Here is a 26,781-nt window from a genome sequence, read left to right on the forward strand (position 1 = left end):
TTATTTCTTCATTTGCTAGCTTGCGACTTGGATAAATATAAGAGTGATGCTATCATATGTCTGTTTTTTTTTATATTTTCTTAAGATGATCAATTAGCCATCCGATAAAGATCTGATGGTTATCCTTCTTTCTTCCTTCTTCCGACAACTTCATCCCCTCCCACCGTCCGTCGCGCAATAGCTCTCGCTCCCGCAGCCCTCCCCCACCATGCCCACCTCCGACCATCTCCAACAGCACTCCTGCCATCAGATCCGCGCCCACCACCCGCCACCGCACTAACCCAACATCATTGGGCCGCATCCTTGCCTCCCCCGCCGCCGATACCGCTCACCGGCCATCTTCCGCCACCCGCGGCCGGTAGCGTCCCCGCGCTCGGCTCCTCTGCATGGCCTACATTCCTCTCCCGAAGCCTCTTTTAAGTCTGGCAGCCATGGAGGACTCCACAAATCCTGAAATCCAGAAACCCCTAACCCTAACCCCCACCGACATCTGCCGTCCTTCGTTTCATGATCTCACCTTCAATGCTTGAAATTTAGGAGGCATGTAAATATAGTATGTCTTCATTCTTGCTAATATGTTAGAGCTAGGCAATAAAGGGGCATCGAGCCATGGGTTGTTCCTCGGGGCTTTGCCTTCTCCTCCTCCTCAATGTGTGCCCACTAAAACAGAACAGACTATAACTATCGGTTTTGAAACCAGCAGTGAATTAACGAAAGTGATAATAATGGATTATCACTACTAGCTTAAGAACCGGTAATGATAGTAAGTATCACTATCAGTTCAAACCATGATCCGACTGTGATAACCGACAGTGATAATCCATCTATATGTGCAAATATACTCTACCATGAACTCTTTGGTATGGGGATATGTCTCAAGACAGAGATCTCATACCGAAATGTTCGTGGTAAAATATTTTATATCTAAATTTGCAGTAGAATCTCAATCAATATTAGGATCAATGTGCCATATGGTGCAAAACTACTCAAAGCTCCTAGCTCCTGGTAGAGCAGTTTTTCACTACAAGGCACACTGATCTACATGCTCAAGCTTGATCCTAATTTGAAACTATAATCTTCTTGAAACTGCAATGACAAATAGGAACGGATGTTACAAAACTGCTATACCAGGAGCTCTTCAGCTCAGGAGCTCTCCGTCTTGGAATCTAGTATTATAGTATTACACCATACATCAAAGATCTCCTAGTACAAAAGTATCACACCATCTATTTTACATATTACGCTATTCGAGTGACAATAGTAAACCTAAATGAATGGCTGTCACACCCGGTTTTAACAGACAAAATCAGATACGGCTTATGTGTGCCCAGGATATTCAACACATATAATGATGTCATGGGTGAAGTAACAGAAGCAATACTTTTATAGAATAAATATTAAACTCTTACAACAATGGACATATATTGTCTTCTATGAAGATATCTGCAGCGGAACAGAAGCACTGGTGCCCAACAACACCACAAGCAACCGAACGGAAGACATGCGCCTAGAATGTCACAACCTCGTCTTGATAATCTTCAACATCTTCACTCACTGAGCAGCACCACACATGTCGCATGGTATAGGGAAAATAGCAAGTGTGAGCACATGACGTGCTCAGTAAGTGTAGGAAATATGTGACATGCAAGCTTGATTAAAGGAATAGGCTATAACATATAAATTTGCATAAATGCCAACTATGTTATCGTAAAAAGAGTTATAAAAGCAACATATTTATCTATGTGAACCATCACTAAACTCCCAACTCCTAGGAATATCTCCATATATTTTCCAACTACCTGAATTCCACATCAGGTTCCCAAACCAACCAACTTGATACCCATCACAAGTAACCAAGAACCATCCACTGACATTTACCCTTCACAGGTAACCAACCAAATCAACTAATTATATGAGGATCCAAGTCTCTCATGACCATGAGCATGGCTGATATATAAAATTGTACACTCTTCAGAGGTTGTCCAGCTTTCCTTACGAGTCGTGATTTCCTTGTTGTCGTTTTGCATAAACACTGAACACACACTAGTGGTATGTCACCCGGAGATCACTACAAGGCTGTTGCAAAGCATCCTCCCAACATGAATAAGCCCGCTAAGGTTTTACCACTATCAAAGTAGAGTCACACCACCCAAAAGCCCCCTCATGCGCCTTGTAGCTCCGGAAAGAACCACTCTTCCCTTCCACTAAACCACCAGTGGCTCATTCTATGCTGAGGATCCGCTAATTACTAAGCCAGGTCGTACCCATATAAGTCTCGTGGATGGATGATAATTCTTGGGTTGTTACTCCACGAACCGGTCCTTAGGACACCGAGCAAACACTACCACCTACCAAAGTGTTTCACACACTTGTGCCTCACGCACCATCATCAACCAACCTTCTGCTCGACATCCCTAAGTTCCATGCTGCCACATAGGTTGCCATAATTCCCAACTCATAGTTGCATAGTTCATTAAACATGTTTAATTGATAACTCATCCATACCCTTGTGCAAAGCTAAGCATAAACTACACATAAACCACTACTGACAGCTAGGTGACAAGAAATATATGGAACATGGTACTATAAGTAAATGGGATTCAAAATTAATAGCATGCATGTTTGAAATAAAGAACACGTTAAAAAACTGGGATCAAAATGTTGAAGGACATTTGCTTTTTACTCAATGCTGCTCAGTGTTGTCGAAATCTTGGTCTTGAAGTCCCTCGAACTGCTCCGGAACGTTATTGACTAATCGTGAGAACTACCGATAAATAATACAAAGGAAAACACTAAGAACAACATACCAAACATTATAAAAACACTCTAAAAATACTATGGTTGGATATAAATGATTTTAGAAAAATTTAGACGCAAGAATCGCCTAAATCGGAGTTAAGATGAAAAGAGAATAACTTTCGAGAGATGGATTAGACTGAAAAGAAAATGTTGATTTACCGGAACTATCTTCCTATGGGAAAAGGCTTTATTGTAAAATTACTGTATCATGCTTGACAACATCATTGAGCAAGATTCAAGAAGTGTAAGGCAGGCCATACTTCGCTGACTAGGTTAAGGAGGATGATGTGGTGCTGACTTGGCATGCTATGCAAGTACCATCTTGGATTAAAGAAAGGATACGCTGAGATCTAGTCTCGACCACCCATGATGGATCAAATGTCCAGAGGTTGCGCTTCTAGGTTAAGGATACTATCGGTGACTCTGTGTAGTGGCGGTGGTTCGGGTTTCGTCGGAGATGGCGATCGGGCGCGTAGCCACTGACATCGATGTCAGGCTTCGATGGTGTTTCAGTGAAATGAGGGAAACATAACATAGAACATGGAAAGACTAAGTCAATGGTATGGTTGGTTTTGGAAGGGGTCGTCCGAGGTAGCGGCAAAATAGCGATGATTGCTGCTAGGTTTAGTGGTGACCACGAACAGATGCAGCAACAAAGATGCTCTTGTTCTAGGAGATCGACTATGAAATTTGAGAAACCGTTTAAACAAAGATGTTCATATTTCCTGGGAACACAACACTACGACATGGGTTTTGGTAGATCATCCCTTGAGAGGAACAACAATCAGTAGAGATGAGATATGTGATGGTTGGCAATTGTGTTATGGTCGTGTCGCTGCACAGACAGGGATGGGCTCCTGGGGTCACGTAGAAGACTTGATAGGACATGCCATGACGTGGTTGGTGTATCCATACGGCTTTTGGATTGATGAGGAACGTGAATGCAAATCCGGTGCGCGCGCAGAACGTGTCTAGAAATCGGACAATGGCATGTCGACCTTGATTCTGGTGGTTTGGCTGCTCTACTGGCTGACCTAGTTGGTGAGGTTATGGGAAACATCATGGGTCATACGCTGGTGAAAGGGCATGGCAATTTGACCTCTGGTCAGCTGGGAACATCGATGCCAATCGATGATGGCGCGGCTGTCCACGACGGCGACGACCATGACTGCGTAGATCGGGCTTTAGCTCGGGCTAGGGCTTGGCTAGTGACTTAGTATGATGATAAAACAATAATAAGGGAGGATAAGAAGGGGTCCTCACCTTTCTTCAATGGTCGAGGAAGGGGGATTCGTGGAGAAGACAACGAGGTAGCGCATCACAGACGGCGGTGGTAGCTCCGGCGAACGTCGGTGCACGGACAGGGCAGCAGAAGTGTCTAGGGTTTGAGGGTATGGAATAGGGATAAGAGAGGACGTGTAACTCCTATTTAGAGCTAGGGGTGGCTGGTTGAGGTGGAGTCCAAGCCGAACACGAATCGGGTTTGAGTTCAAGTCGGTTAGGATTTCCTTTTACGCAGCTCTCTATTTCAAGGATGGTATCTCCATCGTCCAGACCCAAATTGGACGTTTCTAGACTCTAAATTGTATTAATCAAAAATATCTACAACTTTGGTATTCATTGAAAATTTTGAAACGCTATCTTAATTTTCAAAAATGCACCACAAGATAAATTGTTTAAACTCAGACTTATCTGGGTAACACTGATTTCGAGGGGCATACCTCCTAGCTCCATTATCCAAACGAGGACTTACATGGGTTCAAATCAAAACTCTCGACGATACCTACAACTTTGGTATTGTCAAGATTTGTATTTGAGGTCGTTTTCAACTCCGAAATTTCATGGGAAGATAAGGCTGTCCAGGACTCCGCGAAAATTTACAGATTTCGTGGAACCTTTGTGTTTGGGGCTTCTGGAAGACTTGTGTACCAACCAAGAGCTTGGGAGTGGATAGGATTGGGCCCAATGACACTAAAACCATATCTTGGGTTTTAGAAAAAGAAACTTTTGCAGAGAAATTTGAATAGGGTTTGAATTTGAATTGAGCTTGGAGTGAATTTAAGAGAAACAAAAAATGAGGTTGAACAAGAATAGGAGTAGATAAGGAATTTGAATTTGGATTTGGGTAGAATTTGAGAAAGAGGAGAGATTGGCTTTAAACAAAGATTTGGATAAGATTTGAATTGAACTAGAGATGGATCGGGTATGATCAAGGATTGAATTGGTGATGAATTCAAAGATTTTGAATTCCATCCATTAAGATCCTTAACTAGTTTACTACAGAATTTTGTAAAAACCTTTTCAAAATCTTTTTCACTCAAAACACCAAAGAGAAAGAAAAAGAAAAAGAACATTAATGCATTTATCTGGCTCTTAACAAAACTCAGCATGTAATGCACACAAAATAATAACCTATTTTGATTGATTGTTTATGAAAATAGGTTTAAAACCTATTCTACTGGTGAAGCTGTTCAATAATCTTAGAAAATTTTAGAAATTTGTGAAATCTGAAAATTAGGGTGTGACAATGTTGAAAACATAATTATCTTGAAGCAAATTTGTTTTCTGCCACTCATTTAGATCTACCTATTGACATGATATTTGACACTCAACTTGCCATTTTTTTAGTGGAGGAGACGAAGATGGGGAGATGGGGAGATGAGCTTGGGAGATGAGCCAACAGGCTCGGGAGACAGCAAGGTCGGCCATGGGCCCGGGAGATGGTTCGGGGAAATGAGGGAGGCCGCAAGGTCAGCGATGGGCTCAGAGGACAAGGAAGATGGACCCGAGGGGTAGAGACAGTCAAAGTGGTGATTGTGACCATCGCACCACTTCGACCGCCACTACCCGTCAGGATCGAATTCTGGAGATGGGAGCAAAGTGAGATGGGGAGTGGAGTGAGGGAGGTGGGCTCATGATTTATAGAAGGATTATCACTGCCGGTTCGAAATATGAACCGGCAATGATACCAATAGTATTACTTTCTGTTTGGAATACAAACTGGCAGCAAAGTAACTCTACCAGTTTGGAATACGAACCAACAGAGATAAGGATTGTCACTGCTGGCTTGTATTGGCTCAAATATTGCTTTGTCGATGAGCTTATGAACTGGTAGTGATACAGTTCGTATTTGCTCATTTATTATTCTATCAGTGAGTTTATGAACTGGTAGTGATCAGGACTATCCCTGCCTTCTTATTCCAAACCAGCAGTGAACCAGCGGTGATATCAACTATCACTACTAGTTTTTAATGGCTCATAGTTAGATATGTCGATTCGGTTTTTGAAGTGGTAGTGATACCTTATCACTACCTGTTATTTTTGAACCGATAATGAAAGCAGGGTAGGGATGACCCTTCCTGTAGTAGTGGTCTGTATGCCTCCGTGTCGGCTGGTGGTGATGCTTCTTGCTACATGCGCCTGTTCAGCTTCAATGACTTTGTCAACAACGTCGGCAACTTCATCAGCTTCTACCCCAACGCACCCGACTACCACATAATCAGTGAAAGTAGACGATGTGTCACAGAAGGTTTGTTAGGACTAGTCACTAATAAAATACCCTCGAACATTGCTAAGACAGACATGTATGTAATAGAACTGCCGTCTCACAGACGGTTTTTATAAATCCATAAGTTACTATCATATAGACACAGATGGCGTTACACGAAAACCATCTATGATATCATCATATATGGTTTCTTGTAAGATTCGTCTGTGTCTGAATGATAGACATAGATGGATTTTATCAAAACCCATATGCATTTAAAGACTTGCAAACTTGTTCAAATTTGACCGCTCATCTCCCCAGGCTCTTTTGGCTTCCCACACACACAACCTGCTTGTTATTGAAGATGACTGCGAGCTGCTCATTGAAGATGACGCTTGGGTTGAAATTGTGTTGAAGTGCAAGAGGATAAGATGATGTCTATCATCTCGTCTTTTTGAAAGACGGTGTCGATTGACCTAAGTTTATTGATCACATTTCATCATTCTGGAAGGTGGCATCACCATAATATCTGTCATTTTGTACTTTTGGAAGACAACATCGATCATGATGCATAGCTAGGTAGTGTGTTTAGCTAGGTAGGTTTATGTGTTATGAACCATGTGTGATGTGCATCTGCTTGATATTCTTAACCCTTGTGATATGTAAATGCATGTGTTTTGTTTAATGAATAATGTGTGATAGATGTTATGAACAATGTGTGAACGGTATTCTAAATAATGTGTCAATGTGTTATTTAATTTGTGAATCATGAAAATGTGTATGCCTAACTTGAGGGCAGCTAGGAAGCAAATTTGCTTATATGGGGTAAGGGTCACACAGATGGTTTAAAAAAAAACTCCATCTATGACTCTAACATGTCTGTGTGTAGCTTTGTTATAGACGAAGCTGAAACCGTGTGTAACAAGGTCAATATCACATACACTTTTGTAGAGACGAAACCTGTGGTATGGTTTAAAATTCGTCTGTAATAACTAGTTTTGAAGTAGTGCCTGCCGCTACACACCCATACGGTGAGACCTTCTTCCACCACCCCACTGGCCGCTTCTGCAACAAAAGGCTCATCGTCGACCTCATATGTTGGTTGGTTCCATAGTTGATACGCACGCTATACGTATGTACATATGTACTATACAAATTAAAATGTGCATCGCTACTATTGAACACAACAGAGGCGCTGGGGCAGACATTCTCGACACCATTCCTCGCCGGCGGCAGGAGGTGGAGGGCATCCGGCATGGGGCGAACTTCGCGGTGGTCGGCGCAACGGCTGTGAGTATGAATTTCTTCAGGGAGATGAGGCTTGACCCGGCCCTCATACAGTTGTACAGTTCATATATAACGCCCGACTCACTAGACATGCAGCTGGAGTGGTTCAAACATGTGCTCCACTTGCAGGTCCCACTACTACAGAATTGTCCATAAATGGTGGCTCATCATTATCGGTTGTGCAAGAACCGACAATGCAAATGTATCACTACCAGTTCTTAACCTCCCACGCCCAAACTATGATGGAATCGCTAAGAACTGGCACTGATGATTACTAGTACCAACCAGCCAAACCAACTCAGGCCGAGATATTTCTATGTCTCACCCATCCGAGCCAAACCATATCTCTCTCCCCTTCTTATCTCTTTCACCAGTGTCTCTATCTATCCTCTCTCTCGTTCTCGGCTCTCTTCTCTCTGGTTCTCCTCCACACTGAGCGATGGTGGCGAGGTCTGGAAGATGTGTGGGGGATAGGGAAGTTGGCGGCGAGGTGGGAGGCTAGCTCCACCCGTGACCACGTCGATGAGGACCATTCCACGATGGCCACGGTGGGATCCATGGAGGCAGCAACTATGGCAGGATCCATGGAGACGGTGGCCACGACGGGATCCATGGAGGCACACGGTGGCTGCAATGGGGTCCATGGAGGAGGTGGCCTTGGTAGTGGGTGGATTCACACGTTGCTACCTCGAGCTCACCAGATCCATGGAGGTGAGAGGAATCCAGGCCGGGGGTGCCTTCGCCCTAGCCCACGCCATCGTCATTAGTAGTACTAGAGGCTAGCGCAAGGCGACGGGGGTGAGGCGCAGCTACTGCGAGGCGAGGGGTGCAGCTAAGCCCGAGCCTAGGTGTTGCGAGTCTGTAGTGGTGGCCTTCGTGCCACAGCATTTTTCTCTGTAGGGCACGCGCGGCGGAGCGGCCATGGCGAGGAGCGGGTGCGGCAGCGCAACAGCTCATCTTTTTTCTTTTTCTTTTTTTAAAAAATACCATCACTACCGGTTGGATCCACAAACCGATAGTGATGGGAACTTTCAGTACCGGTTCCAAAACTAGCACTGATAGGCACTGGCTATCAAAGCTGAGTAATCAGTGGTAGTTCAATACCTGCCACTGATGATAATTTTAAACCGCCACTGATGACATGTTTTGTAGTAGTGTCCATTGAACAAGGTAGTACTTCCTATGATCCCAAATACAAGTATATTAGCACATCGATACAGTCTCTAATATTACATTTTGACTAATAATATTTATAAAAAATGTTATTTTAAATAACTAGAGTTTTATATTATGAATGCATTTTTAATGATGAATTTAGTAACATCGATCTTAAATTGTCAATCTATATGATTTTTTATGATAATAAAAGTTAAAAAGATTTGACTTATAGCACAAAACTAAATAGATTTATATTTGAGATCGGAGGGAATATTTAATAACGTAACGGTGGCACGATGTGATATATACGCATGAACAGTCACAGGCCCTGCACTGCGTTTCTGCTGCAGAACGTAGGGACGTCATGTCCAGCTCTTTGTTCGTCGTGGGGACTTAGGAGACAACGACTACTGCTACCTCATCCTGCAGAACCGATCTTTCACTGCCGAGATTAAGTCCTTAGTCCTAAGAGTTGTCGAGAAGATGGAAAACACCGTCAAGGTAGATAAGAAGCATCGTACCGGAACCCTAACAAAGTCACAAATTCTTCTACATCCCCATAATCAATTCTGGTGTCTCACATCGATCGTGTGATCGTGTCCATGCACGCACGTACGCACAACCAGGTCTTGGTCGACCAAGGAGCCAAGACGATCGTCGTTCCAGGAGATTTCACAATGGGTTGCACTCCACCAAGGTACCTCACCGTCTTCCAGAGAACCGATCCAGACGAGAATTTTTTTGCAATAATCATTTTTTGGTCGGTATTCGCAGAAATAAAATGCTGCCCTAAAAATTTTCAAAATAAACCAGTGTCTGGCTGTAATACCGAATTTTTTTTGAGAAAAAAAGAGAGGGAGATTTGACCAAAATTTGACTTTTTGTTCCGTTGCTCGTATAGATGATCGGAGACCGTGGTTGCGTTCATCTCATCGAGACGAACCCATTTTGCTATTCATATGTCCATTCCGAGCACTTTGTGACCCGTAGCAAGTCAAATAATTTTACACCGTTCGTTATTTAAAAAAAATAAAAAAAGGGATAAGTATCGGATGGATCGGCCCTCAACCCGATCCATCCAGACGTCTCTCTCTCTCTCTCTCTCTCTCTCTCTCTCTCTCTCTCTCTCTCTCTCTCTCTGTTGCGCCCCGAGCTCCGTCGCCGCGCGCTGCGCTGTTGCTGCCCGCCGGCGCCACCGCCTGCACGCCGTCCTGCCGTGCGCCGCCGCCGGCCGCCGTGCTCCCTCTCTCTCTGTGGCCTGACCGAGGAAGAAGCAGCCATCAGCCGGCCGAGGAAGACAGCCAAGAAGAAGAAGCCAGGAAAGAGAAAGGAAGAAAGAGAAAAGAAAAGAGAAGAAAAAGAAAAAACAGAAAAGGAAAAAAGGGGAAGAAAAAAAAAGAGAAAAAAAAGGGAAAAGTTGGAAATTTCGTAATTTTGTCTGATTCGTCATCAATCCTTCGAAGGTGATTCCTTGGTAATTCCTAGACGATTGTGGTTTGATTAAATCAAATCAATCAATTCCTGTCGTATCATTTCATGTGATGAATAGCCTGATTCGTTTCGATAATTGCTATTGATTCAAAGATACGACATCCGAGTCGAAGTATTCATTTCCTTCAACGGAACAAAGTCTAATTAGTGAGAATTTTGGCTCGACTCTGAATTGGAAATAGTGTATCATTTCATGTGATACAGTTTTCTGTTCGGTTTTCCGAAATATAGGCGTATATGCGACGTTTTCAGGCGTAGGATTGACGCTTCATATTTTATGTGTGTTTAAATGTGTTTTAGTGATAATAATATACCTGTACAGGTGGTACCACTTCCGGACATTCTTGATTGAATTTTCTTCGTCGCTTTTGGTAAAAGGCAAGTAACGTGGGGGGTGTGATTCCGTGCTATGTTTATATTTATGTCTTACTTCTTTTGCAAATAAAATTGAAGTAGACACTGTACAACAATTTGGAAAAGGGATGTAGCGCAGCTTGGTAGCGCGTTTGTTTTGGGTCTAGAGTTCTACTTCTAAAAAGAGGGATTTTTCTAATTCATTCAAATCATGGATGATGTTGTATTTGATTATTTAAATCTATGTTTTTCTTATTGATTTGGATTGTGCCTTTGTATTCATGAATCAGTTGTTGTTTTTATCATGAGTCATTAAAAAGGAAATTAAGAATTAACGTCAATGCACATGCATACATATGCATTTATGCACTTCATATGGTGATAAAGGCCGATCACTGCCATCGTGCGTGATTCGTACCGGTACATGGAGTTGCATGAGATGTTGGCATCGTCCAGCTCTCAAATGGAGTTGCATCATGGCATTCATATTTTTTTTATGATATATGGAGAATACAGAATTCTGGGAGATTAATGCCATACTTTTGTGAGAGACCGGGTTGAAGTTTGTCGTTACTTTCTCTACAAATATTCTGAAATGATATTCTCTTTAAAACCATGTGTTTTTCTTGTTGATAGGAGAAGAATGTTCAATTCCCAAAGTGAGATGTGTTTATATTCATAGCTGTTACTTGCTGAGCTCGTCTCACCCCCTGTTAAATCTTTACAGGTATGTTTAGATGTTGATGTGCATGTTGGGGACGGGTCTTGGTAGCTACACACACTACCTCATCACAATGTCGATAGCTCAACTGGTGTTATAAGTTGTGTTTGTGGTGGTCTGTCGTTTGTTTTTTGTTTATGTTGTGGTAAGACGCTGGTAGCGTCGTGAAGTTTGCTATCTATGCTGGTTATATCATATATTGTCTGCCTGTGATCTTTTTTGTGGTCAGTTATACCTCCCTATAGAGGAAATGCTACCAAAATTTCCTATTTTCATATAATTAGACTTAGTTGTAAAGTAGAGTGTTACAGTTTGGTATCAGAGCCTAGGCTTTAGGTTCTAGGATAAGAAGTTAATAACTTGACACACGTGCACATGTAGGATGGGAAAGGGTTTGCATATCTTTTCATATGCCTTGTTCCGCTATATTCCCTTTAGTTCATTTGTTTGAAGTATGTTTGCAGTTTGGTGCTTGTTTACTTATCCATTGTGGTGTTTGTAGCTATGCCGCCAAAGGTGCGAGGTCTTGGTCGAGGTAACGAGGCAGGTCGTAGTCGTACAACAGTCCCAGGTCGTGGTGATGCGCAGTTATCGGCCGCTGAGGTTGAGTCCTCTCAACCAATAAGTGTCAGTCAAGCAGAGCTAATGACCACTATGAAGGAGATACAAGAAGAGCTAAGAGCATTGAGGCAGGCTGTTCCAAATACTCCTGCTGCTGCTAGAGCTGTGGCGCGTGAGATACCTGAAGGGAGTGCTACTAGTGGGGTAACGCTCCGTGAATGGGTCAGTATGAAATTGGACTCCTTTGATGGATCAGGAACTCCAATTCAGGCTGCAGATTGGCTTGCTTATATAGAAATGCAGCTAGATGCTTTTGATGTGTTGCCTCGAGACAAGGTTAGATATGTGATACAGTTGATGAAGGGAGAAGCCCAGATCTGGTGGAGAGGTGTACAATTAGCCAGAACTGTTGCCCATGGGGATCTTACCTGGTCTGAGTTTGTCAGGCAATTTGAAAGGAGATTTTATCCAGCTACTTTTTTAGACAAAATGCAAATTGACTTAAACAACTATACACAAGGTTAGAAATCAGTGGCAGAGTATGAAGTGGGCTTTAATTAAATTGTGCACTTTGTACCTCATGTAGCCCATGATGATGCAGAGAAGGCCAGACGTTTCAGACAGGGTTTGAAGCCTTTTATCCGTCATGTCCTTGGTGCTTTTGCTGTTACAGATTTTTGCTCTATGGTTGAACAAGCTTCTGGTGTTGAGTTGCAGCAATCTTACACTGATGATATTCGCAAGACATTGGGAGCAGATTAGCGTAAAGGACCAGAAAAGAAGAAGAGTCGTTTTGGTGGTCCCATCCATAAGAAGTATAAGGGACAACAACATCACCAACCATACCGTGGTGGACCCTCTCAGATGCATCCTCCAGGCACCAGTACCCAATTTCGTACAGTGGTTAAACCCGGTTTTGGTTTGGTGTGCTTCAAGTGTGGTGATTCACATATGCAGAGTGAATGTTCTTGGAAGGGGAACTGTTCAGTATGTGGTCGTCCAGGCCACAAGGATGTGGTGTGTCGCAGAAACCCGAACAGTCGTATCAGGTGGGAACCAGTATCTTCTTCTTCTGGGGTTCTTCTTCATCTAAGGGATCAGCACATGTATTGGCTGCTACTCCTACTCCTACGGTCATCACTGGCCCGATGGCTCCACCGATGCAGTATTATCTTCCTTCTACAGTTCCCACTGGACCTTACTGGTCACATCAACCTATGCTTCCTCAGGGAACTTCTACACCGACATTGCCGGTGGTTGGGGCATCTTCTTCCCACATTGCAGGAACCTCTTCATCTCAGACACCTTCAGGGTTATATACTTTACCTAGTGCTGAGACCGAAGGTCACAATGACGTAGTGACATGTATCTTAGCCGTGGACTCCTTTGATGCACATGTTTTATTTGATTCTGGAGCTAGCTTTTCCTTTGTCTCGGTAGACTTCGTTAGACGAGCGAGACTATCAGTACAACAAATTGGGCAATCTGTGGTAGTTAACTCCCCCAGTGGTCTTATATCCAGTTCTTATGTTTGCCCGGGGTGTGTTATAAATATTTGAGATGAGGAATTCACAACTAACTTGGTGATAATCAATTTAGAGTCCTTCGATGTTATTCTTGGTATGGATTGGCTTGCCCAATACCAAGCCATTATCTCTTGTTCTTTGAAAATCATCACCTTGCGAGCTCCATCAGGAGGGGAGATTACTTTCCAAGGGAAGGCCTTGCCATATGCACTTTTCATGTTGTGCAGGATTTTCCCTAACCGATGGATGTGGAAATCTGGTGCTCTTTGGTCACTGGTTGAAAGGCAGGATGTCACTCTACGCGTGGAAGATATTCCAGTAGTGTGTCGTTATCCTGATATTTTCCCCAGTGAGCTTCCAGCATTACCTCCTGAACGAGGACCAGTCTTTCGTATTGAGTTGATTCTAGGTACACAACCTATTTATAAGACCCGTACCGAATAGCTCCAATGGAACAAATGGAATTGAAGAAGCAATTAGATGAACTCCTTGCTAAGGGATTTATCAGACTGAGTACGTCGCCTTGGGCTGCCCCTGTGTTATTTGTGGAAAAGAAAGATGGCACTAAAAGGCTTTGTGTGGATTATCGGGCGCTTAATCAAGTGACAATCAAAAACAAGTATCCTCTACCTCGTATTGATGATCTTTTCGATCGGTTGAGGGGTGCTATGATATTTTCGAAGATTGATTTGCAATCGGGTTATCACCAATTGCGAATCCGAGATGAGGATATTGAGAAGACGGCTTTCAATACAAGGTATGGGCATTTTGAATATGTGGTTATGTCTTTTGGACTAACGAATGCCCCTGCTGTTTTTATGGAAGCCATGAACCGGATGCTCCATGAATATCTGGATGTCTTTGTGGTGGTTTTCATCGATGATATATTGATTTATTCCAAGTCAAAAGAGGAACATGAGGTGCACCTCAGTTTAGTGTTGGAGGCTCTTCGAAAGAATAAATTTTATGCGAAGCTAAAGAAATGTGCATTTTGGCTCGAAGAAGTCAGATTTCTTGGTCATGTTATTAATCAACATGGTATTACTGTGGACCCAAAGAATGTTGCTGCAGTAATAGAATGGCAAAGACCATCTAATGTGACAGAGATTCGAAGTTTTCTTGGACTCGCTGGCTATTACCGGCGCTTTGTACAAGATTTCTCCATTATTGCAAAACCTATGACTAGACTTACTCAAAAAGGCATTCCATTTGTATGGACTGATGAATGTGAGGTCAGTTTCCAAACCTTAAAGAATAAGTTGGTGAATGCTCCTATTTTGGCTTTGCCCGAGAGTGGTAAGCGTTTCACAGTTTACACCGATGCTTCTCGGATCGGACTTGGCTGTGTGCTTATGCAAGAAGGTCGGGTAATTGCATATGCTTCTAGACAATTGAAAACTCATGAACAGAATTATCCCACTCATGACTTAGAATTGGCTGCAGTGATTTTTACCTTGAAGAGTTGGAGGCATTACCTGCATGGGGAGTCATGTGATATTTTCACTGATCATAAGAGTCTCAAGTATATTTTCACTCAAAGAGATCTGAATTTGAGACAGCAAAGATGGTTAGAATTAATCAAAGACTATGATCTGACAATTCAGTATCATCCCGGAAAGGCAAATGTGGTAGCTGACGCCCTTAGCAGAATAGGTGTACCTAAAGCAATAATGTCCTTACATTCAGATTTGGATCGGATGGGGATATCTTTTTGCTTTCCTGGCACTGTGCAGAAAGAAACTCAAATGATCATCCAATCTGCTATACTTGAACGTGTACGTGAAGCTCAACAGCATGATCGTCTTCTTTTAGAAGTTTGAAAGAGAATTTCAGCGGGGAAATCAAAAGAGTTTAGTGTGGATGAGCATGGTGCGGTATGCTTTGGAGGCCGTCTTTGTGTACCACAGAAGGCAGATGTGAAAATGGATATATTGAGAGAAGCTCACCGGACTCCTTATACTATTCATCCAGGTGAAACCAAAATGTATCGAGACCTAAAACAAAATTTTTGGTGGAAAAGGATGAAAATGGATATTGCTAAGTACGTTGCAGCTTGTGGTGTCTGCCAACAAGTAAAGGCTGAGCATAAAAGACCTGCAGGATTAATGCAATCCTTAGAAATCCCAGAATGGAAATGGGAACATATCACTATGGACTTCGTTGTTGGGTTGCCTCGTTCACCTCGAGGCAGAGATGCTATTTGGGTTGTCGTGGATAGGCTTACCAAATCCTCACATTTCATCCCAATGAAGACAACCAGTTCGGCACATGATTTGGCTCCCTTGTATATCAGAGAAATAGTGAGGTTGCATGGTGTGCCAAAATCGATCATTTCTGATCGGGATTCCAAATTTGTATCTCAGTTTTGGCAGAGTTTGCAAAGTGCCTTGGGCACAAAACTTTCTCTTAGCACAGCCTTCCACCCTCAGACGGATGGTCAGTCTGAGCGGATTATTCAGACTTTGGAGGACATGCTTCGTGCTTGTGTCTTATCTTGGAAAGGCAATTGGGAAGATCATCTAGCCTTAGCAGAATTTGCTTATAATAATAGCTATCAAGCAAGTATCCGGATGGCTCCTTTTGAGGCCTTGTATGGTCGAAGGTGTGTTTCCCCTTTGTGTTGGGATTCTGTTGGAGAGAGATCACTACTTGGTCCCGATTTGGTTCAACAAACATCAGAAAAGGTGTACCAAATACGTCAGAACCTGTTGGCTGCTCAAAGTCGACAGAAGAGCTATGCAGATATCCGGAGACGAGACCTAGAATTTACAGTTGGTGACTATGTTCTTCTCAGAGTGTCGCCAACCAAAGGTGTTGTACGTTTTGGTATCTCTGGAAAGCTTAACCCGAGGTACATTGGTCCATTTCTAATCACAGCCCGAGTAGGCAGTTTGGCGTACTGTCTTGAATAACCAGACTCAATGAGTGGAGTATATAATGTCTTCCATGTTTCTATGCTAAAAAAATATCTGAGAGACCCTGAGCATAAAATTGATGTTGAAACAATCATGATAGAGAAAGACCTAACCGTAAAGTGTCACCCAGTACGTATTCTGGATTCCTCAGAGCGAGTCATAAGAAGGAGAACTATCAAGTTTGTGAGAGTCCTTTGGACAAATCAATCAGAACGAGAAGCAACTTGGGAACTTGAAGAACGAATGCGCAAGGAGTATCCTGAGCTCTTTGAGACTAGTGAGTCATAAGTTTTGAAATATTTTACCTCTATTCCTTACTTGCCATGGAAGCGACAGAATTCGGGGACGAATTCCTTTAAGGGGGGGAGAATATAATACCGAATTTTTTTTGAGAAAAAAAGAGAGAGATTTGACCAAAATTTGACTTTTTGTTCCGTTGCTCGTATGGACGATCGGAGACCGTGGTTGCGTTCATCTCGTCAAGATGAACCCATTTTGCTATTCATATGTCCGTTCCGAGCACTTTGTGACCCGTAGCAAGCTCAATAAATTTAGACCGTTCCTTGTTTTAAAAAAAAATTAAAAAAAGGGGGATAAGTACCGGATGGATTGGCCCTCAACCCGATCCATCCAGACGTCTCTACTGTTCTCTCTCTCTCTCTTTCTCTCTCGCGCGCGCGCGTCGAGCCCCATCGCCGCGCGCCTGTGCCGCGACACCTCCCGCTGTCGCCGGCCAGAGCGCCGCTGCCGCACCGCTCCTGCTCACCGCGCGTCTGGGCGCTGCGTTGCGCGCCGCCGTCGCCGTGCCGTGCACTGCGTGCCGCTGCGCTGCTGCTGCCCACCAGCGCCACCGCCTGCACGCCGTCCTGCCGTGCGTCACCGTCGGCCGCCGCGCTCCCTCTCTCTCTGTGGCCTGATCGAGGAAGAAGTAGCCATCAGCCGGCCGAAGAAGACAGCCAGGAAGAAGAAGCCAGGAAAGAGAAAGGAAGAAAGAGAAAAGAAAAGAAAAGAGAAGAGAAGAAAAAGAAAAAAGAGAAAAGGAAAAAAGGGGAAGAAAAAAAACAGAAAAAAGGGAAAAGTTGGAAATTTCGTAATTTCGTCGGATTCGTCGTCAATCCTTTGAAGGTGATTCCTTGGTAATTCCTAGACGATTGTGGTCTGATTAAATCAAATCAATCAATTCCTATCGTATCATTTCATGTGATGAATAGCCTGATTCGTTTCGATAATTGCTATTGATTCAAAGATACGACATCCGAGTCGAAGTATCCATTTCCTTCAATGGAGCAAAGTCTAATTAGTGAGAATTTTGGCTCGACTCTGAATTGGAAATAGTGTATCATTTCATGTGATACAGTTTTCTGTTCGGTTTTCCGAAATATAGGCGTATATGCGACGTTTTCAGGCGTAGGATTGACGCTTCATATTTTATGTGTGTTTAAATGTGTTTTAGTGCTAATAATATACCTGTACAGGTGGTACCACTTCCGGACGTTCTTGATCGAATTTTCTTCGTCGCTTTTGGTAAAAGGGATGTAACGTGGGGGGTGTGATTCCGTGCTATGTTTATATTCATGTCTTACTTCTTTTGCAAATAAAATTGAAGTATATGGATTTTTCTAATTCATTCAAATCATGGATGATGTTGTATTTGATTATTTAAATCTATGCTTTTCTTATAGATTTGGATTGTACCTTTGTCTTCATGAATCAGTTGTGGTTTTTATCATGAGTCATTCAAAAGGAAATTAAGAATTGACGTCAATTCACATGCATACATATGCATTTATGCACTTCATATGGTGATAAAGGCCGATCACTGCTATCGTGCGTGATTCGTACCGGTACATGGAGTTGCATGAGATGTTAGCATCATCCAGCTCTCAAATGGAGTTGCATCATGGCATTCATACATTTTTTTTATGATATCTGGAAAATACAGAATTCTGGGAGTTGAATGCCATACTTTTGTGGGAGACCGGGTTGAAGTTTGTCGTTACTTTCTCGACAAATATTCTGAAATGATATTCTCTTTAAAACCATGTGTTTTTCTTGTTGATGGGAGAAGAATGTTCAATTCCCAAATACTTTTGAACTAAGTGAGATGTGTTTATATTCATAGCTGTTACTTACTGAGCTCATCTCACCCTCTATTAAATCTTTACAGGTATGTTTAGATGTTGACGTGCATGTTGGGGACGGGTCTTGGTAGCTGCACACACTAACTCATCATAATGTCGATAGCTCAACCGGTGTTATAAGTTGTGTTTGTGGTGGTCTGTCGTTTGTTTTTTGTTTATGTTGTGGTAAGACGCTGGTAGCGTCGTGAAGTTTGCTATATATGCTGGTTATACATATATTATCTGTCTGTGATCTTTTTTTTGGTCAGTTATACCTCCCTATAGAGGAAATACTGCCAAAATTTCCTATTTTCATATAATTAGACTTAGTTGTAAAGTAGGGTGTTACACTAGCACACGATTACTCAACACAAGCTTCGTCGACTGACGAAATTGCAACACAAACTATGTATCGCCACCGCATAAGGCAATGTTGTTGTGGCCTTGTGTCGACCGCATGGCCACATAGGTTGTTTCTTTAAACAATGTGACCACACAAGCCCCATATAATTTTTAAATGGTAATTTTTAAAAAGAAATTATTTTTTTAGATAAGGAGATTTATTTCATGAAGCAAAAGAAAATACAACAGAGACTCTACTGAGTCGAGCGAGGATATATATTTCCCCCTTCTTGCACACTCCACTTCATGCTCCTCTCTTCTTAGCAACCACTACTAAATAAATGATTTAGTGAGACATCCCTGCTCAGATGGTTCTATGGAGCCATCTGTACAAATATTATCACAAACGGCTCTAAAAATGAATAGTATGTAATGATGACTATACGCGTTCAGAAGTGGTGGGACGCTTTTAGTACAGACGACTCCCATTTGGAACCTTCTATAATATTAATACAGACGGCTTATATTTGGAGCTATCTGTAATAAAAAAAATATCACAGTCGACTCCAACAGGACCTGTCCGTAAAATTAGTACAGATAGCTCCAAATATAAGCCGTCTCAGAAAATAGCCAGGCAGAAGTGGGACACACTGTGACCTTGTTTGGAGCCGTATGAGAAAATAAACATGAAGCCGTATGTAATACAGACCGCCAAAAAGAAGAGAGCCCTCACCTCTCTGCCTTGCCCACATTGTGACCACGTCAGCGATCAACGTCGAATCCCATCGCAGTCGTCCACTTGAAGCAGAACCAATGCCTCACACCCCGCCACATCAGTGATCCGCGGTTGCTACCCTTGCACTAATCAACACCCACCACTCCTGGTCTATAAACGTATTGCACACCTCTACTCTTCCCTTCACACAGCGATCCAAACCCGACCGAGTGGGACCCGAGCCACACGCATGGCGCCCAAGGCGGAGAAGAAGCCGGCGGCAAAGAAGCCTGTGGAGGAGGAGCTCGCTGCGGAGAAGGCCCAGCGGGGAAGAAGCCCAAGGCAGAGAAGCGGCTCCACCAAGCTCGCCCGCTACAACAAGAAGCCCACCATCACCTCCCATGAGATCCAGACCTCCGTCTGCCTCGTTCTCCCAGGGGAGCTCGCCAAGCATGCTGTCTCCATGGGCACCAAGGGCATCACCAAGTTCACCTCGTCTTAGGTTGCCTCTAGCTATATTAGTAGTAGCTGGATGGTGTTGGTAGTTGTGGCTTAGTTTATCTGGTAAGGCAGTAGTTGTAGTGAAATGGAATGAATGGTTTGTTTGTAGTTGGGTTGCGATATAAATTGTGGTGCTTCTGGAACAATGACCCGATCAATCTAGAATAGTAATAGTGCCTGGTCCATTATTCTCATTTATGTTATATGATGTTGTTCCTGCGATTGCACTGTGCTTTGTGGTTAGTTTATTGATGTGAAAAACTACATGACAGAAATCTGGAAGTGAATGTGAAATTTCCAGTGTAATGGTTCATGTACTACTTTAGGGTAATTTTTCTTCGATTCTTAGATCTTTGAACCGAGAGTTGTCTGGAGGGGAGACATTCTCATCTCTTGCAGCTGTACTGCTTTCTGGGATAGAATGTGTAACCTACCGTTTGGTTCCTGGAATATCACAGACGGCTCTACTTGTGAGTTATCTATAATATTACCCTAGTACAAACAGCTCCAGTAATAAGCCGTGTGTAAAAATCCTTAGTACAGACGGTTCAAAGTCCGTTTGTACAAATCTAATTTGTACAGACTTTTTTCCACAAACGGTTTAAAAAAGCATCTTGTACAGGGTTTCTGAACCGTCTGTACAAATGTTTTCTCTAGTTTTGAATGAAGGATAGCCTCACGCCTCAGTAGTAGCTCCTCTCACCTTTGAAGTTTGTCCTTCTGCCTCTTATGTTCAGCTTCATGGTGTTGGCGTTCCATCTCCCGTATGAGAAGGACCTCCTCCTGCCACTTGTGTTCCTGTTCGCATTGCGGATATTCTTCACGCTGCACCCGACTTGCGTCTTGTCTCTAGCATGCTTTCTCCATCCTGAGGGCATACTCCCCTTTCATTTTGGCCTCTCTGATGCAGTCACTATTGTACGACAGGCTCACAATATCGATCCATTTCTTGAAGCAGTAAATCTGTAGTTGATAAAAGCCTAGAGAGCATGAAATTTGAGGTTTGGAAATAGGGGAAATAAGGAACACAATAAAATCAGGGTCTAAGTCGGGAGACATGAAGTACTTGTACCGTAGGTGGCCACTTCGAAAGATGTTGCCACCTTGGCACGGTGATCACATGAGCATAACAGATGCTCATGCCAGTGTGGAACTTCGTGGATTACGGTAGGATATGTTTGTTGGAATGGTTTGAAGGAGGGGGGACTCCTTTTAGAGGAGAGGTGCAGTGTAGGTGTATTGATCAGGGGAAACAATCACGCAATAATGATGACAGGTACTGAGTGCAACAGTGTATTGTCATTTTATGTGCAACAATGAGTTGTCATTTCATTCTAAAAGTGTAGCAATGTGGTGCAGCAGAGACTACTGTGATGCGCCTAAGGAATCCAATGTGTGCCAGTCATGCAATAATAGTGGTATTAAGTCTGAATTTTGTTTACTTTGCCTCCTCTAGTGATAATATGTGAAATAATCTTGTGGCCTGGCACTAACATGATAGATCGGGGAAATATATCACGTGTAGGGTATGGTATTGTACAAATGTTTGCCTACATACTATAGAACCGAGCTTATATGTCAGTCCACCACTGCCGGTTGGTAAGCCCCATGAGAAGAACCAGCCATCGTGGCTTATGAATTGGCAGTGATAAGGGAAATCACTGCCTTCTGATGGCTTGAACTGACAGTGATGCCTAACTGCCTCATCACTACCGGCTTAAGCCACCGACCGATAGTGATAGCTGGACATCACTACTGACTGGTGGGATGAGCCGGTAGTGATATGTACAGTATAAAATAGTGGCCCTACCCCAAGCTCGAGCACAGCATTCTCCCTGGCGACCTTTGCTGCCCTCACGGATGCATCACCACTTCTGAGCCCTCTCCGTCCACTTACATTGCTCGTTGAGCCTCACAGTGTCATACCTAATCTTTTGTGTGCTCTAGTTCGATCGTAGCCCGTCATCGACCCAGAGCTCCGCTAGCCACCACCGCAAGCTCACCCACCTCGCTAACAAACTTTGGCCCGTGAGCCTCCTTTACCCAAGCCAAACACACAGTGAGCTTCATCGCAGTCTAGGGAACCTCGCCGCTCCCTTCCCTTCCACTCTCTCCCTCTGCAGCGCGCCACCACCGTCACCCTAGCTCCGTCGCTCGCCATTGTCTCCATCAGCTGTGCTTGCCTCTGTACATGACACCACCAACCTCTTAAACAAGTTCGGCACAGTGCGTTGAGCATTTTGGCCCTCCCTGGCCAAGCTCCACCGCTGTTCGCCGCCGGCAGCCGGTCAAAGTCAAAAAAATCCAGAAAATGCCGAAAGGAGTATTAGATAAATCAGCTAAAATAATCTATAATTTGTAGAAAAATATCTCGAGCTCAAACAAAATATGAAACCAAGTTTGTTAGTTTTGTTTTGTCATGATCTACATGATAAATATACATGCATGCATGAAATGTCCACTGAAATACCACTATTTTATTAAATATGTTGTAACTTGTTAATCCATAATTAAATCTTGAAATATCCAAAATTGGTCAATCTAGATTTTTAATCTTATTTTTTCATGCTTTGTATAGGAAAAATATATTTCAATCATCAAATGCTTGTTTAGGACTAATTCTTTGTTAATCTTGATTAAGCCTTTTAAAGTTTATTAATTTCTATAGAAACTAATAAAAATCATAAAACGTGAAACTAATTTTTTATATCTTCTCTATGTATACCTTACACAGTAAAAATACCTTTTGCCATGTTGAGTACTTCCCTCATGTGAATTTGTTTTAACTACCACATATAATTTTGGATTTAAAAACAACAAGCATGTGTTGGTTAATTAAGTGGCCAAATGAGCTCCAATTCATGTGATTCTTCCTCTACTACATTCATAACCTTATGTACTACATCTCTACCATATTTCATGTCGTTTGGATCACATCTTATGACATTTCATTCATTCTCATTTCGATGCACTTTATCGCTCTTTAGAGAACGACGTCAGGATTGTCATGAGGTTGATCCCGAGGGTGAATATGCTGTTTAATTTTGATAATTTATCGTTATATGTATATCATGCATGTAAGGGTTGCATAATAAAGAAAAAATTTAGGAATGACAACAACAAAAACTCATCGAACCCGGCTAACGAGGAGCGCAACGTGGTTCTTCACGGAAAAAGAAGGATTATCGGAGTAGAGAATGTCGTTGATAACGAAGACTACAATCAATTCGACGTGCTACCTCCTTTCGAAGAGGACATCGACCTAGGTCCCATGGAAGACACCGACGAACCTCCATATGTACGCCGTGATCATACTGAAGGATGAATCATTAAGACAAAGTAGCTAAATTGTATTAATTACTATGTATGAATTTATTTTAAATGCAATTATACCTCACTTATGTTATGGAAGCTTCAATTTGTAGTTTATGGTGGAATATGTCTTTATTATTGAGCATATTGATTTTTTATTTTTAATGAATTAGCAATAGCACAAGCACTATTGCTTTGTGTTACTATTTTTTATTTTTAATGAATTAGCAATAGCACAAGCATATTGCTATTTGCATATTATATGATTTACATTAGCTACAGTTATGAGCATATTTATTTTTACTTTTTAATGATTTAAAATATTTATTGATGAAAAATGTATATAGCAAGCCCCAATATAGAAACTTAGGTATGAACATATTTATTTTAATTATTTATTGAATTAGAAAATTGAATAAATTTTTTGCATTAGGATTTCAGGCTAACGGAATGTTAATAAACATAAATAGTACAAACTAATTCAAAAACACTTGAGTAGCGCAGCGGTTTAATTGTTTGGTCTTACTTGGGGCAGGTAGTGGGTTCGAGTCTCAGCGGGCACACGTGCGTAGCTAAAACAAATTTTTTTGTACCTGAACTTGCAGTGAAAGGGATTTCGCTGCTAGTGAACATATTCAATCAACAGTGGGAGTTGTTTCACAATCGAAGAACTTCTTGGGCCAGGAGTGAAATATGTTTCATTGTTGGTTGTCCTATTGAACAGGCAGTGAAGATCCCCTTTCATTGTCGGTCTTCATCTTGAGCCGGCAGTGAAAGTCCTCCCCTATAAAAGTGCTCGATGCATGCGCCCTCAAACACGTAGATAATTTTCCCCTTCCTAGCATGTGCCCTCAAACACATAGATAATTTTTCCCTTCCTAGCATGTGCCCTCCACCAAATCGCCTCCCGACGCCGAGGAGCCCACATTGTCATGCACTGCATCGTTGTCCACCACCTCCGTCGCCGAGGACCGCCACCCTGACACCGAGGAGCTCAACGCCTCCTTCATGACGCCGAGGAGCCCGTGCTACCGTGCACTGCGCCATCATCCACTGCCGTTGTCGCTAAGGACCACCTTCACCACGCCGAGGAGCCCGCCACCTCCATCCCAATGAGCACCCTGATGCCGAGGAGCCTGCTTTGTCGTGCCTTGCGTCCTTGTCCACCACCACCGTGGACAACCACCCTGACATTGAGGTAGGCCTCCTGGCTCCCCCTTCGTCTCCTTCTCCCTTCTGATTCCTAGGGTTTCAGTACAAGTTCGTGTTGATTCATGGCCAGTGCTTGTGTGTTCAAATGATAAAAATAGATGCTTGTGTGATGATGTTTTTGTGTGTTGAAATGATAAGAACAGATGCTGCTTGTGGTCCTTTTGTGTGTTCAAATGATAAGAACATATATGCTGCCTCGGTCATTTTATGTGTTCAAAAGATAAGAAAAGATGCTACTTGTGGTCCTTTTGTGTGTTCAAATGATAAAAATAGATACTACTTGTGGTCCTTTTGTGTGTTCAAATGATAAGAACATATATGATGCATCGGTTCTTTTGTGTGTTCAAATGATAAGAACAGATGTTGTTTGTGGTCCTTTTGTGTGTTCAAATGATAAGAATAGATGTTGCATGTGGCCCTTTTGTGTGTTCAAATGATAAGAACAGATAGGCTGCCTCGGTCCTTTTGTATGTTCAAATGATAAGAGCAGATGCTACTTGTGGTCCTTTTGTGTATTCAAATGATAAGAACGGATATTGCTTGTGGTCCTTTTGTATGTTCAAATGATAAGAACAGATGCTGCTTATGGTCTTTTTGTGTATTCAAATGATGCTTGTGGGTATTTCCCCTCTTCTGTTCTCGATAGTACTAGTACATATTCCCTTTGCTTGATGATCCAGTTGTTGATGTACTCAATAGAACAATTAGGGGTAGGACCTTGATTATCCTAGGACCAATTTTTATTCATTTTCTGAGAGCACTTTTATACAACTATTGTCCAGTTCTTTATGAACACTAAAGCCGTATTTCTTTTTTACTCTTGTTATGTGTTGTATTAAAAATTACACTATTTTTATACTTGTTTTTCTTTTTGCAAATGATGAAATTAGAGACCATATATATGAATGCAAAGCTTGAGTGGGATGGTTATTACACAAGTTCAAACAGGAAGCTGTTGTGGCATACAACAATTAAAACATCCATGCCGAGCTAAAATTGGCTAACTTTGAAAATAAGGAGAAATTTGATTTCATGTGTAAAAGATATCATAATCCTAGTTCTTGTTGTAACCATTATTTTGCTATGTAAGATTATGTGACTTGTAAGATCAATGTGTCACTTGTCAATACCTTTGTTCTTATTTTGCTATATAAGATGTGACTTATTTTTGTTAAATGTGGTCATAATGTGCTCAGTTACAATATTGTATGTGTATACATTCTACATATCAACTCCTTCATGGTTATCTCTCTTTTGATAGCCTCTCTCCCTCCCTCATCAGCTTTATCTCTATATCCCTCCTTCCTCAGCTCTCTATATGTAAAATACTAAACCGCTCGTTGTCATCGTATGCAGAACTTTTAGAAAGGGATGGCATCACCAACCACCGATCCGACCTAGGTGCCAGAATGAGTTATAGTGCTGTCATCAAACTTTGAAGAAGGTAGCCCAAGCCACTACCTCAATCTAGACCAAACAGATACCTATGGAGACAATGAAGTAATTCATAAGTAGAAGAATGCATCTATTCAATATATTATCATATAGGTTTTTAATAATTTTTTCGCTTATCTCAGATGTCTGATGCTCTTGAGGGCCACAACAATGAGCAATCCCAGGAGCGGCACCGTGCTCGAGGTCCCTCGAAGATTCCTACGGGATGATTTGTGATCACGGAGGTCCCCCCAGCAGGGGAGCCAGCTACACTTGAGAGAGACGGATGGCTATTAAGGATCATGTGCCCATCAGCTACAGATTATGGACTGGCAAACGAGGTGATCGACACGTGGTTCCTGATTCAATCAAGAACGACATCATATGGCCCAAGATATTAGAGAGGTTCGAGTTCCCTGTAGAGACAGATATTGACATAGTTAAGTGTTAGGTGCTAATGATTCTGGGCCTTTCATTTAAGAATTGGAAGGGCACACGGAATAGAACCTATGTGCAGAAAGGTACAACGCCAGATTTTAGCAAATAGCCACAACTAGAAGATCATAGGCAAGCCTTTGCGAAGTGCAAGTTGTCGGAAGAAGCACATAGGTTGAGTGAGGTGATCAAAGAAAACTCGAAGAATAACGTCTACCCCCACAAAGTCGGCAGGCGTGGGTACGTGAGGAAAGAATGACAATTGCAACAACAGCTAGATAAACTACTAGAGAGAGTGTCACACCTGACATGGAGGGCTAGAGCAAATGATCAATGCGCTTCCTTCTTAGGATGAGTGCTTCTTACTCGTCCGATACCAGAGGGCTACGCCGTGGTCAAAGTAGATGAGGA

At 42.5% G+C, this 26,781-nt stretch overlaps 1 protein-coding gene across 1 annotated transcript; it reads left to right on the top strand.

Moving 5' to 3' along the window:
- Window positions 1–19,726: 19,726 nt before the first annotated feature.
- LOC133911045 (histone H2B.7-like) lies at window positions 19,727–19,978 on the top strand. Its single transcript, XM_062353270.1, has one exon. It carries the CDS (start codon window positions 19,727–19,729, stop codon window positions 19,976–19,978), a length of 252 nt encoding a protein of 83 aa, XP_062209254.1.
- The last annotated feature ends 6,803 nt before the right edge of the window (window positions 19,979–26,781 follow it).

This window comes from Phragmites australis, chromosome 3 (genome assembly GCF_958298935.1).
Source record: "Phragmites australis chromosome 3, lpPhrAust1.1, whole genome shotgun sequence".
NCBI classification, from domain to species: Eukaryota; Viridiplantae; Streptophyta; class Magnoliopsida; order Poales; family Poaceae; genus Phragmites; species Phragmites australis.

What these genes read in the sequence shown, in the direction of transcription:
- LOC133911045 (XM_062353270.1), top strand. Translation starts at nt 19,727, where the DNA reads ATGGCGCCCAAGGCGGAGAAGAAGCCGGCGGCAAAGAAGCCTGTGGAG.